We start from the raw sequence: 12,940 nt of genomic DNA on the forward strand, positions 1-12,940 counted from the left end.
TTTACCACAAGAGTACAAGGTGGAGAATTATGAGAGGGATATTTGTGTTATGCTTGTTACTTTGTTTTAATGTTGTGTTCACTGAAATCTTGATTCTAGTAACAACTCCTTCTTCCTGAAAGATAACCACGTCATTCTTGGTATCTACACGAAGCTATCATAATAAAACAATCATTCAACTATATTTTGTAACTGTACCAAGATGTCCAGAACAATATTTGAACCATCGAATGAACCAGCCAAAGATCAGATCACACCTTTGGTAGGTGTGAAGGAAGGAGGGGGGAGTTGAGAACCCAGCTTCCCCCAATCCACATCTGACCCCAGACGGGTCCTCCCTCGAACTGTATAAAGCCCTAAGATGACCATCAATCTCTGACTCCAGCGAAACCGACCATGGCATGAACGCCATCAGGATTGGCGTTCCAAAGGACGTCGCCAAGCTTCTCCTGAGATTCAACTTCATAGTGAACGCATCACTATCGGGACGTTTCAACAGAAGGACCAAAAACGCAATTCCAAATGCGACTTCACTGAGATCCCGCAGACTCAGTCACATGACCCAGCGCAGCCGCGCTGTGACTTCAGATTCTTCAAATGGACCTTTGGCGCAAACCGCCCTCAACATCATTGATCAACCCCTGATCAAACGTAACTATGGCTAACGCTCTTTCCTCCTCGACATGGCATTGGCGTGAGCTCTGTTTATGATTTGTAAGGATGTAATCACTGACTGTACAATTTCTGCCTTTCTTTAAGTTAGACCATTTCATTCTGTTCATTGAAACCAATCTCTCATATCAAACCCATAATCCAACTTTTCATAAGATCTGTTTACCTTACTTGAATAAATTCATTGTAAAGATATTTTGACGTGCGTGTTCACTGATGTTACGATTGGCTCTACTCTTAGAACGAATTCATTCCTTAAGATTAGACTGATTATTACGAAGGCTATTATTTAAATATTATTCAATAAGGTTTCCTCTATCCCTTTAACAATAAGAGGTGGTGCCCCAAGAACTACATACTTTATTATAAATTAAGTATTTCTATCTTTAAACGAGCAAACCCCGCTACATAATGGCGCCCCGTGTGAGGCTAAGATAGATTGAAATGAGCAATCGTAACTTTTGTGAAACGAACTGTTAAAATAGAGCGAGCTCTAACTGTATGTAGCACCATGTATTTAATACTACTGTGCCTGGGCTACAGTGGCTGTGTGCGTATTCAATTGTTTTTCGTGAAATAGCTGCTAGTGTGTGTGTGGGACCAGCTAGCTCAAAGGAAGCGGCTAGGTTTGACCGGAGGTACGCGCGTGCTCAGAAACACCGCTGCCCCGACATTTACGTTGTAATCTGCCTCGGCCAGCTCTTCACGGAAAGTAGCATAAGAGCCTTTACTATAGCCTCTATTTTAATAGTGTAGCTATTTGGTTAAGTGAATTAACCAACCAACTAATACGTTGGTGCACATGTCTAGTTCAGGGAAACAGACAGTAGTGCTTAGTCCTGAAGGACTTTTGTTTAGAAGCAACTAAACAATGCAGTTTCTACACGTAACCTATTATGCCGCCACGATAGCTTGTCGAAAAGAGCATTGACTATTCCCACAGCTAACTGTGTTTTAAAATAACAGTGGTTGCCAAACTAAAGTTACATTATTAGATGCAGTTCATCAATGTGGTTTAGTTACGTTGACTTCAAGAAGCTACTTAGTAACTATAATTGTGTAAAGTATGTACTATAATTACCTTGTACCTTTATTTGTTATTTGTATACGTCTTTGGCAGTCAATTGTAACCATAACCTAAATGAGTTTATTGAAACTAGTTTGATTTAAAAAAATTGGAAAGCCGACAACTTTTCCCTCATCTAGACCCCTAGTCACAAAGCTTCAATTGCTACGGCCATTGTAAGCCACTTCAAGTGCCTCTTTTTGTTTCAATAATTTCCTCTCAACCTTTTTCCTATGTCATGTCATAGCTTAATCACTCATAGCCATGCCAATGTCTGGGGAGGGGGGGTGACATGCTGTTACGCTGCTGTGGTCTTTCTTCTCTTGTCTTCATGTCAACAGTTTCATCGACGACGGTCTATGAAAGTTGACATCCGGGGGGATGTAGTGAGGTCCACAAGACCACACGGAGCCAACATCTTGCCACACCTGAAGAGTGATTCAATCACATCAGAATCAGCCCTTGTGACACCCTCAGTATGCTGATTACCCACCAAACGCCGATGCAAAGGAACCATAGAATGGGGGGGGGGGGCCTCCCCAATCTACCTAATCAGCCCTCCTGCTAGCTTGCAAGCTTCAAAGGGCCTGATTTAGACAACACGTCTCCAGCGACCATTTGCTATCCGTTTCGGCGGCGATTTGAACAAAGAACATACCTTGATCAGAACTTTTGAGGAAAGTCTTGAGACTTCACCTTTACCACAAGAGTACAAGGTGGAGAATTATGAGAGGGATATTTGTGTTATGCTTGTTACTTTGTTTTAATGTTGTGTTCACTGAAATCTTGATTCTAGTAACAACTCCTTCTTCCTGAAAGATAACCACGTCATTCTTGGTATCTACACGAAGCTATCATAATAAAACAATCATTCAACTATATTTTGTAACTGTACCAAGATGTCCAGAACAATATTTGAACCATCGAATGAACCAGCCAAAGATCAGATCACACCTTTGGTAGGTGTGAAGGAAGGAGGGGGGAGTTGAGAACCCAGCTTCCCCCAATCCACATCTGACCCCAGACGGGTCCTCCCTCGAACTGTATAAAGCCCTAAGATGACCATCAATCTCTGACTCCAGCGAAACCGACCATGGCATGAACGCCATCAGGATTGGCGTTCCAAAGGACGTCGCCAAGCTTCTCCTGAGATTCAACTTCATAGTGAACGCGTCACTATCGGGACGTTTCAACAGAAGGACCAAAAACGCAATTCCAAATGCGACTTCACTGAGATCCCGCAGACTCAGTCACATGACCCAGCGCAGCCGCGCTGTGACTTCAGATTCTTCAAATGGACCTTTGGCGCAAACCGCCCTCAACATCATTGATCAACCCCTGATCAAACGTAACTATGGCTAACGCTCTTTCCTCCTCGACATGGCATTGGCGTGAGCTCTGTTTATGATTTGTAAGGATGTAATCACTGACTGTACAATTTCTGCCTTTCTTTAAGTTAGACCATTTCATTCTGTTCATTGAAACCAATCTCTCATATCAAACCCATAATCCAACTTTTCATAAGATCTGTTTACCTTACTTGAATAAATTCATTGTAAAGATATTTTGACGTGCGTGTTCACTGATGTTACGATTGGCTCTACTCTTAGAACGAATTCATTCCTTAAGATTAGACTGATTATTACGAAGGCTATTATTTAAATATTATTCAATAAGGTTTCCTCTATCCCTTTAACAATAAGAGGTGGTGCCCCAAGAACTACATACTTTATTATAAATTAAGTATTTCTATCTTTAAACGAGCAAACCCCGCTACAGTGGTTGTCATAGCGAGGGGCTGGATGTTGTGTGGTTGTCATGGCGAGGGGCTGGAGGTTGAGTGGTTGTCATGGCAAGGGGCTGGAGGTTGTGTGGTTGTCATAGCGAGGGGCTGGAGGTTGTGTGGTGAGGGTCTGGACGTTGGGTGGTTGTCATGGCGAGGGTCTGGAGGTTGGGTGGTTTTGTGGTGAGTGGTCTGTAAAACAATGACAAGCCATATCTGTGCAGCCCAGGCACTACTACACTGAGCTGTTAAACTGTAACAGGAGATAACAGCCCTGCACACACACACACAGTTCAGGATGATTTGGAGAGGTAGAGAGCCCTCCTCTTGTTTGGCTGACTGTGTGATGGAACAGGGGATTCTCCCTCCTGGGTAAGAGGCTACCCCTGTTCCAACGCCCCCCCTCCCAGGGGAGATAAAGCTGGATAACTCTGACGTGATTTATGGGAATCCAACATTCAGCTACGTGGAAAACAACACACCATATTTATATCCTGCTTTGGCTTGAGGTGTTGAAGGGTTTAGGCTTAACTGAGTGTATGTGTGCGTGTGCATGCATGTGTGCGTGTGCATGTCTGTGAGTGTGTGTGTGCGTGTGTGTGTGTAACTGTGCTTGCATGGTTCTAAACTGACAGGAGAATATTGTCTACACCTAGTATCAGTAGCTAGCCTCATACCCATAATGCATTTCTTCTAGAATAGCCAGCAGCTGTATGCAGCAGGATCACTAAGCTGGCTGCATCATGTGATGTAACTCTGGGCTGAGAGAGAACTGTAGATATAAGAGGATGGTTCTACGATGGTCCAAACAGCCGATTCATCACAGTTCAAACTCTCTGAGGCCCAAGAACGTCCAGACTACCCCCAGTCTGGTTATGATTTGAGCTGGAGGTTTCTGCTATGCCAGCAGACATTAACACGGGCCACAGTGCAATGTTCAAGATGTTTCTAATCATGTAGATGGCATAAATAATCAGGCCCAAACCTAAAAACTCGTTGGTTATTCCAACGAGTATTACATTATTTAAATGTAATTATTGTTGATGTGCTTCTTTATTCATTCAGCCATCGATGTGTGAGAGCCTGCTGAGAGGGGTTGGGGGGGTGAGGGAAGTGATGCATGGTGGGGGGGAAGCAGGAAGTGGAGCAGGAAGTGATGCATGGTGGCAGGGAAGCAGGAAGTGATGCATGGTGGGGGGGAAGCAGGAAGTGGAGCAGGAAGTGATGCATGGTGGGGGCGGAGCAGAAAGTGATGAGGGGAGGAGGGGAGGAGGGAGGAGAGTAAGGAGGGAGGAGGAGGAGAGGAGGGAGGGAGGAGGAAGAAGGGAGGAGGAGGGAAGAAAGGAGAGGAAGAGAGTAAGGAGGGAGGAGAGCAGAGGAGTGAGTGAGGGAGGAGGAGAGTAAGGAGGGAGGAGAGGAGTGAGTGAGGGAGGAGGAGGAAAGTAAGGACGGCGGAGAGGAGTGAGGGAAGGAGGAGGAGGAGAGTAAGGAGGGAGGAGGAGGGTAGCCTACCAGTCCCCTTGGATAATTAGAACTAAGTACTCCAGGTGGCGTAGGGAGCGGGCGCCCGCTGTGTTTGTGTTGGTGGTTGGTCTTCATTACAGTGGCAATCCATCCTCCATCCTCCAGGCTCCAGCATCGACCGGGGGCACACAGCACACACCCTGAAGGAGGGCCATCTGAATGCTGAGCACAGGAGGGGATGGAGGGGGGAGGGGGTCTGCTTCAGAAACACTTTGTTAGTATTAGTAGAGATACAATCTGGGGGCTGTAGTATTATTATTAGTAGAGATACAATCTGGGGGCTGTAGTATTATTATTAGTAGAGATACAATCTGGGGGCTGTAGTATTATTATTAGTAGAGATATGATCTGGGAGCAGTAGTATTATTAGTAGAGATACAATCTGGGGGCTGTAGTATTATTATTAGTAGAGATACAATCTGGGGGCTGTAGTATTATTATTAGTAGAGATTAGGGATGTTCGGCCGAATACCAAATCCGCTGGTTAAGATTCGGCGGAATCCGAATACCGAATCCTGCTCCCATCATCAGTCCATTAACACAGTACATTTACATTTAGTCATTTAGCAGATGCTCTTATCCAGAGCGACTTACAGTAAGTACAGGGACATTCCCCCCGAGGCAAGTAGGGTGAAGTGCCTTGCCCAAGGACACAATGTCATTTTGGCACGGCGGGGAATCGAACTGGCAACCTTCAGATTACTAGCCCGACTCCCTCACCGCTCAGCCACCTGACTCCCTCCCACAGTAAACACATTATTGAAGTAAACAACGTCCACAGCAGTGTATCTTTATTTATTTTTACTGGAAAAAAAAAGAATAGCAACATTATGCCAGGAAGACAAGTGGGAAAAACTTTTTTGACAAATACCATATGCCTACCTCAAGATCCAATCAATATCCAAAATATTAGCCTTTTAGATTTCTTGAATTTCTTTCGGATGTTTCATACGCAAATGTTTTATCAGCGTATATGTTGTGTATTGTTTAGGGTTCTTGCCACCACGACACAAATCAGCATTGCAAGTTGTACATATAGCTTGACTTGAACCGCCTTCTTTTGACTGAAAGCACTGCCAAACAACACTTTTTCTGCTCACGAGTTCCATTTTCACTTTTTCTCAGCCTACTGCATTGAACAGTCCACCTACGTAAACACCTTCCCGTAATCAACGGCGGCGTCATTATGTAGAACAGTGTAACGCGCGTAGTGCAAGCGTAGGGCTCGGGTTCGGTGGAAAATAGTGATGGGCATTCACTCACTTAAAAGAGCAGGCTCTTTTGGCTCCCGAACGTCTCTTTAAAAAAATACATGTTTTAACTATGAATTTGACTATGATAGGTGTGAAAACTATTTGAATTAAATTATTAAATAAAATCATACTCTACCTTAACCACTATGTCTTTAAAAATGCATTGATTTGTTATGGCTCTCCTCTGAGTTTCGACTACTCGTCCAACCTTCGTGTGCGCCTTTAGGCCTACAAGTTTTTTTTTTTATGTTCTTTGAATTAGTAAATTATTTTTAATACAATTAAAATTCATTATTTCATAATCATTTAATTTTTATAGGCTGTATTAATCTATTAAAAATAGAACCAGCTCCCGACGTTCACCTACAAGGCTCATTCGCGAACAACCCATCATTAGTGGAAAACAAATCTAAGGATTCTGTGCATCCCTAGTAGAATTATGATCTGGGGACTGTAGTATTAGAGATATGATCTGGGGACTGTAGTATTAGTAGTAGAGATATGATCTGGGGACTGTAGTATTAGTAGTAGAGATATGATCTGGGGACTGTAGTATTAGTAGTAGAGATATGATCTGGGGACTGTAGTATTAGAGATATGATCTGGGGACTGTAGTATTAGTAGTAGAGATATGATCTGGGGACTGTAGTATTAGTAGTAGAGATATGATCTGGGGATCTGTAGTATTAGTAGTAGAGATATGATCTGGGGACTGTAGTATTAGTAGTAGAGATATGATCTGGGGATCTGTAGTATTAGTAGTAGAGATATGATCTGGGGACTGTAGTATTAGTAGTAGAGATATGATCTGGGGATCTGTAGTATTAGTAGTAGAGATATGATCTGGGGACTGTAGTATTAGTAGTAGAGATATGATCTGGGGACTGTAGTATTAGTAGTAGAGATATGATCTGGGGACTGTAGTATTAGTAGTAGAGATATGATATGGGGACTGTAGTATTAGTAGTAGAGATATGATCTGGGGACTGTAGTATTAGTAGTAGAGATATGATCTGGGGATCTGTAGTATTAGTAGTAGAGATATGATCTGGGGACTGTAGTATTAGTAGTAGAGATATGATCTGGGGATCTGTAGTATTAGTAGTAGAGATATGATCTGGGGATCTGTAGTATTAGTAGTAGAGATATGATCTGGGGACTGTAGTATTAGTAGTAGAGATATAATCTGGGGATCTGTAGTATTAGTAGTAGAGATATGATCTGGGGACTGTAGTATTAGTAGTAGAGATATGATCTGGGCACTGTAGTATTAGTAGTAGAGATATGATCTGGGGATCTGTAGTATTAGTAGTAAAGATATGATCTGGGGACTGTAGTATTAGTAGTAGAGATATGATCTGGGGACTGTAGTATTAGTAGTAGAGATATTATCTGGGGACTGTAGTATTAGTAGTAGAGATATGATCTGGGGACTGTAGTATTAGTAGTAGAGATATGATATGGGGACTGTAGTATTAGTAGTAGAGATATGATCTGGGGACTGTAGTATTAGTAGTAGAGATATGATCTGGGGACTGTAGTATTAGTAGTAGAGATATGATCTGGGGATCTGTAGTATTAGTAGTAGAGATATGATCTGGGGACTGTAGTATTAGTAGTAGAGATATGATCTGGGGACTGTAGTATTAGTAGTAGAGATATGATCTGGGGATCTGTAGTATTAGTAGTAGAGATATGATCTGGGGACTGTAGTATTAGTAGTAGAGATATGATCTGGGGACTGTAGTATTAGTAGTAGAGATATGATCTGGGGATCTGTAGTATTAGTAGTAGAGATATGATCTGGGGATCTGTAGTATTAGTAGTAGAGATATGATCTGGGGACTGTAGTATTAGTAGTAGAGATATAATCTGGGGACTGTAGTATTAGTAGTAGAGATATGATCTGGGGATCTGTAGTATTAGTAGTAGAGATATGATCTGGGGATCTGTAGTATTAGTAGTAGAGATATGATCTGGGGACTGTAGTATTAGTAGTAGAGATATGATCTGGGGACTGTAGTATTAGTAGTAGAGATATGATCTGGGGACTGTAGTATTAGTAGTAGAGATATGATCTGGGGATCTGTAGTATTAGTAGTAGAGATATGATCTGGGGACTGTAGTATTAGTAGTAGAGATATGATCTGGGGATCTGTAGTATTAGTAGTAGAGATATGATCTGGGGATCTGTAGGTAGATGCTGCTGGATGAACATCTACCTCTGATCTCTCGTTTGTTTGGTCTCACTGGCCTCTGAGATCAATAGACCATGAGGGGTGACGGAAATAGAGAGAGAGAGAGAGAGAGAGAGAGAGAGAGAGAGAGAGAGAGAGAGAGAGAGAGAGAGAGAGAGAGAGAGAGAGAGAGAGAAAGGAGAAAGGGAGAGAGATCCGATAATGCTGTTGCTTCCCTGAAGATCCCCAGGCCTTGTTAGAACACGAAACCCTAATAGAAATATTCTAGAGCACTGCACAGCATGAGTCTATTACCACCTAGTGACGACAAATGTGTACTTCAAAATAAAATATCCAAATGCATTTGGATATTTTATTTTGCCTGTTGGGCTGAGGCTGAAGATTAGCCTGCTTTGATTAGAGGAAGGTGTTATGTTGTGGTCTTCTACTGAACTGCAGTTATGTCTAACTGCATTTGTGGAAAACTGGACGAGTGAACGCATCATTTGGTGTAATTGAAAACTTAAACTGTTGGTTGTTGTTGCGACTGTTGCGATATTGTCGGCCTGCTTGTAGCATACTGTTATAAAAGCAACAACATTAAAATGATTGGGCTATACTCTGGATATTGCAAATGCAATTATTTGTCCTGATATTGTGTAGGGTTAGCCTAACCCTAATCCAATTCTTTGTGGATTTTTTTTATCAGTACAAATTCTGTAGGCCTATTATCTGAAAGCCTACTGTCCCTATCATTCATTATGTCTTTTTCATGGCAATTAAAGAACCATTTTAACAAAAATGGTTCTTTGTTATCACAGGGTTCTATACAGAACCTGCGACTCTTTGCCTGCTCCTGTGAGGCTCTTACTGAGCGGCTGGGGGAATAAAAGGAATACAAAAAATATACTGTATATTTACATTTACATTTATTCATTTAGCAGACACTTTTATCCAAAGCGACTTCCAAGAGAGAGCTTTACAAAGTGCATAGGTCACTGATCATAACAACAAGATAGCCACAAAACATTGCGAGTAGCCAAAACATGAAGCACACATTGTGAACAACCAAAGTAAGGGAAGAACCATAAGAGCATGTAGTTAAACAAGTTACAATTAAACAGCATGAACTGCTATAAGTGCAAGTGTACCTGTGGAAAAAATCAAGCAACAATAATAAAAACAATATATCACAGCGAGTACAATTTTTTTTAAATCAGTTACCACTAACCACAAGAGCAACAAGTCTCTGAGCAAGAGTCATTGTGATCCTTGAGGAAACTAACATCGGGTCAAGCGAACCATTCCTAAGTACCGTTGTACTCCCGGAACAAGTGCGTCTTGAGCCTTTTCTTGAAGGTGGAGAGACAGTCAGTGTCTCTGATGGAGGTGGGGAGTTGATTCCACCACTGGGGGGCCAGACAGGAGAAGAGCTTGTGTTGGGACCGGGCGGTCTTGAGCGGTGGGACCACCAGGCGGTTGTCTGAAGAAGACCGTAGGTGACGGGTGGGGGTGTAAGGCTGCAGGAGAGACTTGATGTAGACGGGTGCAGTCCCGTTCACTGCTCGGAAGGTCAGTACCAGGGTCTTGAATCTGATACGGGCCATGATAGGTAGCCAGTGGAGAGAGATGAGGAGCGGGGTAACATGGGAGCATCTGGGTAGATTGTAGACCAGGCGGGCCGCTGCGTTCTGAATCCTCTGAAGAGGGCGGGTTGCACATGCTGGGAGACCAGCGAGCAGCGAGTTGCAATAGTCCAACTTGGAGAGGACAAGTGCTTGGACTAGCAGCTGGGTGGAGTGCTCAGACAGGTATCTCCTGATCTTCCGGATGTTGTAGAGGGTGAATCTACACGACCGGGAGACCGCAGCAATGTGGGCCGTGAGGGAGAGCTCGTCGTCCATGGTAACCCCAAGGTTCCTGGCAGAGGATGAAGGGGTCACCGTCGCAGATCCCAGGGTGATTCGTATCGCGTCAGTCGGTAACATCATAGTTTCAACATCATTGTTGTTGAAACTATGACTATGATTGATCTTACAACTATCATTGTAAGACTTAACCCTTGTGTTATCTTCGGGTCATTCTGACCCATCAGTCATTGAGACCCACCGTTGTATTGTGACAACTTTACCGCATACAATAACAAAGTGAAGCATTTTCTTTTAACCGTCGGGCTGTCTCAGACCCCCCACATCGCGAAGGTTAAAATAAAATGCGTTTTCTGTGTGGCTTTATGTGTGGCTCTTTCCTATGGTGCGATTTTTTTTTTTTGGGGCTCTTTATGCTGGTCTGGTTAGCCATCCCTGATATAGAACCTTTTCTTAGGGAAATTGTTCTTTGCTCGCAATTGTAGAACCCTAGGGTTCTATATAGAACCCCAAAGAACCCTTATTTTTTAGAGTGTGATTGAATCTAATGAAACCTTTATGGTGCACTCAATGGTGTTTTTTAGAGAAGAGGGATTTAATGTGTACTGTAGTCAGGGAATATGAGGTTTGTTGTGTGTAACACATTTTATTTAATTGTATTATTAGATAAACAGCTTCATTTGACAAATATCACTTTCATAAAAAAATAACTGTACAGTGTAACATTGAAACTAGTATAAAATAAATAGGAAACAATTATCCCAGTTCTTTGTACTGTGTCTCTATACAAATGCTCTACAGTCATAGTAAATGGTAAATGTTTATATACAACATTCATGGTTGTGTGTTAAGGTAATAAAAATGGTTGAAAAAAAAGAGTTCACTAATAAAGCTACAGATGGAAATGGTGGAACTTAAATAAATTAATGTTCTGACGTTCTACGGTTCTGTCGTCCTGGCGTTAGATGGTTCCGGATCAGAATCTGCAGCAGAACCCGCAGCCCTTGTTGTGGCAACAGTTGCAGCACCAGTAACACAGAGACAGGTGGCTCTGACGCTTCACCCTGGTGGAGGCCTGGGGGGTGAGGAGGGGAGGGGGGGAGGAGAAGAGGGTCAGGTTTGTTTGCGTCACCAGAAGGTTCACATCAAATACCTGTCAGCTGCCTCCAGTTACATTATATTTACAGTGTCTGATATTACTGAATGTGAGTGAAATGAGTTCCGGAACTTACAAAGAGGTTCTGTGAGTGATCCGCTGCCTGCTGGTGTTCCAGAACCAGGCTGCTCCTCTCCTGCTCTCGCTGCTATGAAGGAAACACACAGGTGGAACAAGCACACACACAGAACAGCGTTAGAACCTGAGAAACAGCATCAGAACCCAAGTATGGGTGGTATTTTCAGACCTACAATAGAAGCCTTTTGTAAAGGACCAATATGACAGTGTTCGAGGAGACCTACGGTATGATATTGTATTAGAGGTGAGAGTTCCACCTACCTCAGAGAAGGGCACAGCACAGCTGCTGAAGATGCAGGTGCAAGCCAGGATCAACACCATGGCAACAGCTACACTGAAGGCCTTCATTCTTGTGATGTTCTTGTTCAGAATCTCTTTAAAAACAGACTTGGGTTGTGGCAGTTTGCTCTCTGTCTCCTTCCTCAACCAGACGTTTCAGTTAACCAATACTAATCTTCAGTTGTTTCTTCAAGTCTTCAAAACCCCAGACGACTAGTAGATGCAGGTGACTGTCTGAGAGAGGAGATGTTGTTGGGTTCTTGTCGATCTGGGAGCAGGGAGCTGATATTTATGTCCACTTGGCAGCTGTTGCATCACCACCCCAGCTCAGCCCATTCCTGTAAACTGTCTGTTACGTCACCTTCCTCGGGGGGTTTCTGCCTGCCTAACTCCTGACTGCCTGTGTGGATGTGTTCTACTTGATACTTCTCTAATCGCGACACCATAAATATCAACGCTAGACAGAACATCACACGGCTGCTTTCCTTAGGTGTGTCTGTACGTTCTTTACTTTTACAACAACAGAAGTTATTTCTGTGTATCGTGTCTTAACATTCATGAAAATATATATTGTTCTGTGGTGACAGATTTGTGTCTATTATTTTATGGAAAATAATCTTTCAGTAAATATTTGATATTTGTACTAAATAAATGGTAAATTATTAACTTTCTAAATTCATAACAGTTTCCCAGTCATTTGGGAATTCCCAGAGTCTGAGTTGTTCATACAGAGCACCTGCCCAGGCTCCTGCTCCACTCTGACCCAGGAAACTCCACACCTCAGCACCTCCATTTAACCACTGATAGGATAATTACTCTTTCATCTCCAAAACCTTAATTCTGTGAAATAATGCCATGAAACGTTAGGTTATCCAAGTTAAGTATCTTTGAAATGAAAGACACAGTAGCTTAAGCTCGATGAAAGAGTTCATGATTTAAGTGTGATTGAAAGTAGCTCTCAGGCAGACAGGAATGATACACTGCTGTTTGTCCTTCAACTGCCCCTGAGATATATGTGTTGCATGAGAGTTCGTGTAACCTTAATGTAACGTGGTCTGTGTCTATCCATAACCTTGGAGAGACA

At 42.7% G+C, this 12,940-nt stretch overlaps 1 protein-coding gene across 2 annotated transcripts; it reads right to left on the reverse strand.

The window, feature by feature from the left end:
- Positions 1–10,974: 10,974 nt before the first annotated feature.
- Positions 10,975–12,133, reverse strand: hamp (hepcidin antimicrobial peptide). Of its 2 annotated transcripts, none has more exons than XM_062466483.1 (3): positions 11,839–12,133; positions 11,576–11,644; positions 10,975–11,418 (listed from the first exon to the last, which is right to left on the reverse strand). In XM_062466483.1, exons 1-3 carry the CDS (start codon positions 11,923–11,925, stop codon positions 11,320–11,322), a joined length of 255 nt encoding a protein of 84 aa, XP_062322467.1. In that variant the 5' UTR covers positions 11,926–12,133; the 3' UTR covers positions 10,975–11,319. The 2 variants fall into 2 exon arrangements, with proteins under 2 accessions (XP_062322467.1, XP_062322466.1); XM_062466482.1 differs by having other exon boundaries at positions 11,576–11,647; positions 11,839–12,132.
- Positions 12,134–12,940: the final 807 nt, after the last annotated feature.

Source organism: Osmerus eperlanus, chromosome 7 (assembly GCF_963692335.1).
Source record: "Osmerus eperlanus chromosome 7, fOsmEpe2.1, whole genome shotgun sequence".
NCBI lineage: Eukaryota > Metazoa > Chordata > Actinopteri > Osmeriformes > Osmeridae > Osmerus > Osmerus eperlanus.

Excerpts from the sequence above, each read along its gene's own strand:
- hamp (XM_062466482.1), bottom strand. The coding sequence starts at position 11,925 with ATGAAGGCCTTCAGTGTAGCTGTTGCCATGGTGTTGATCCTGGCTTGC. Across the intron at positions 11,648-11,838 it reads GTGCTGTGCCCTTCTCTGAG|CAGCGAGAGCAGGAGAGGAG; the intron begins GTAGGTGGAACT and ends TTTCCTTCATAG. Across the intron at positions 11,419-11,575 it reads ATCACTCACAGAACCTCTTT|GCCTCCACCAGGGTGAAGCG; the intron begins GTAAGTTCCGGA and ends CTCACCCCCCAG.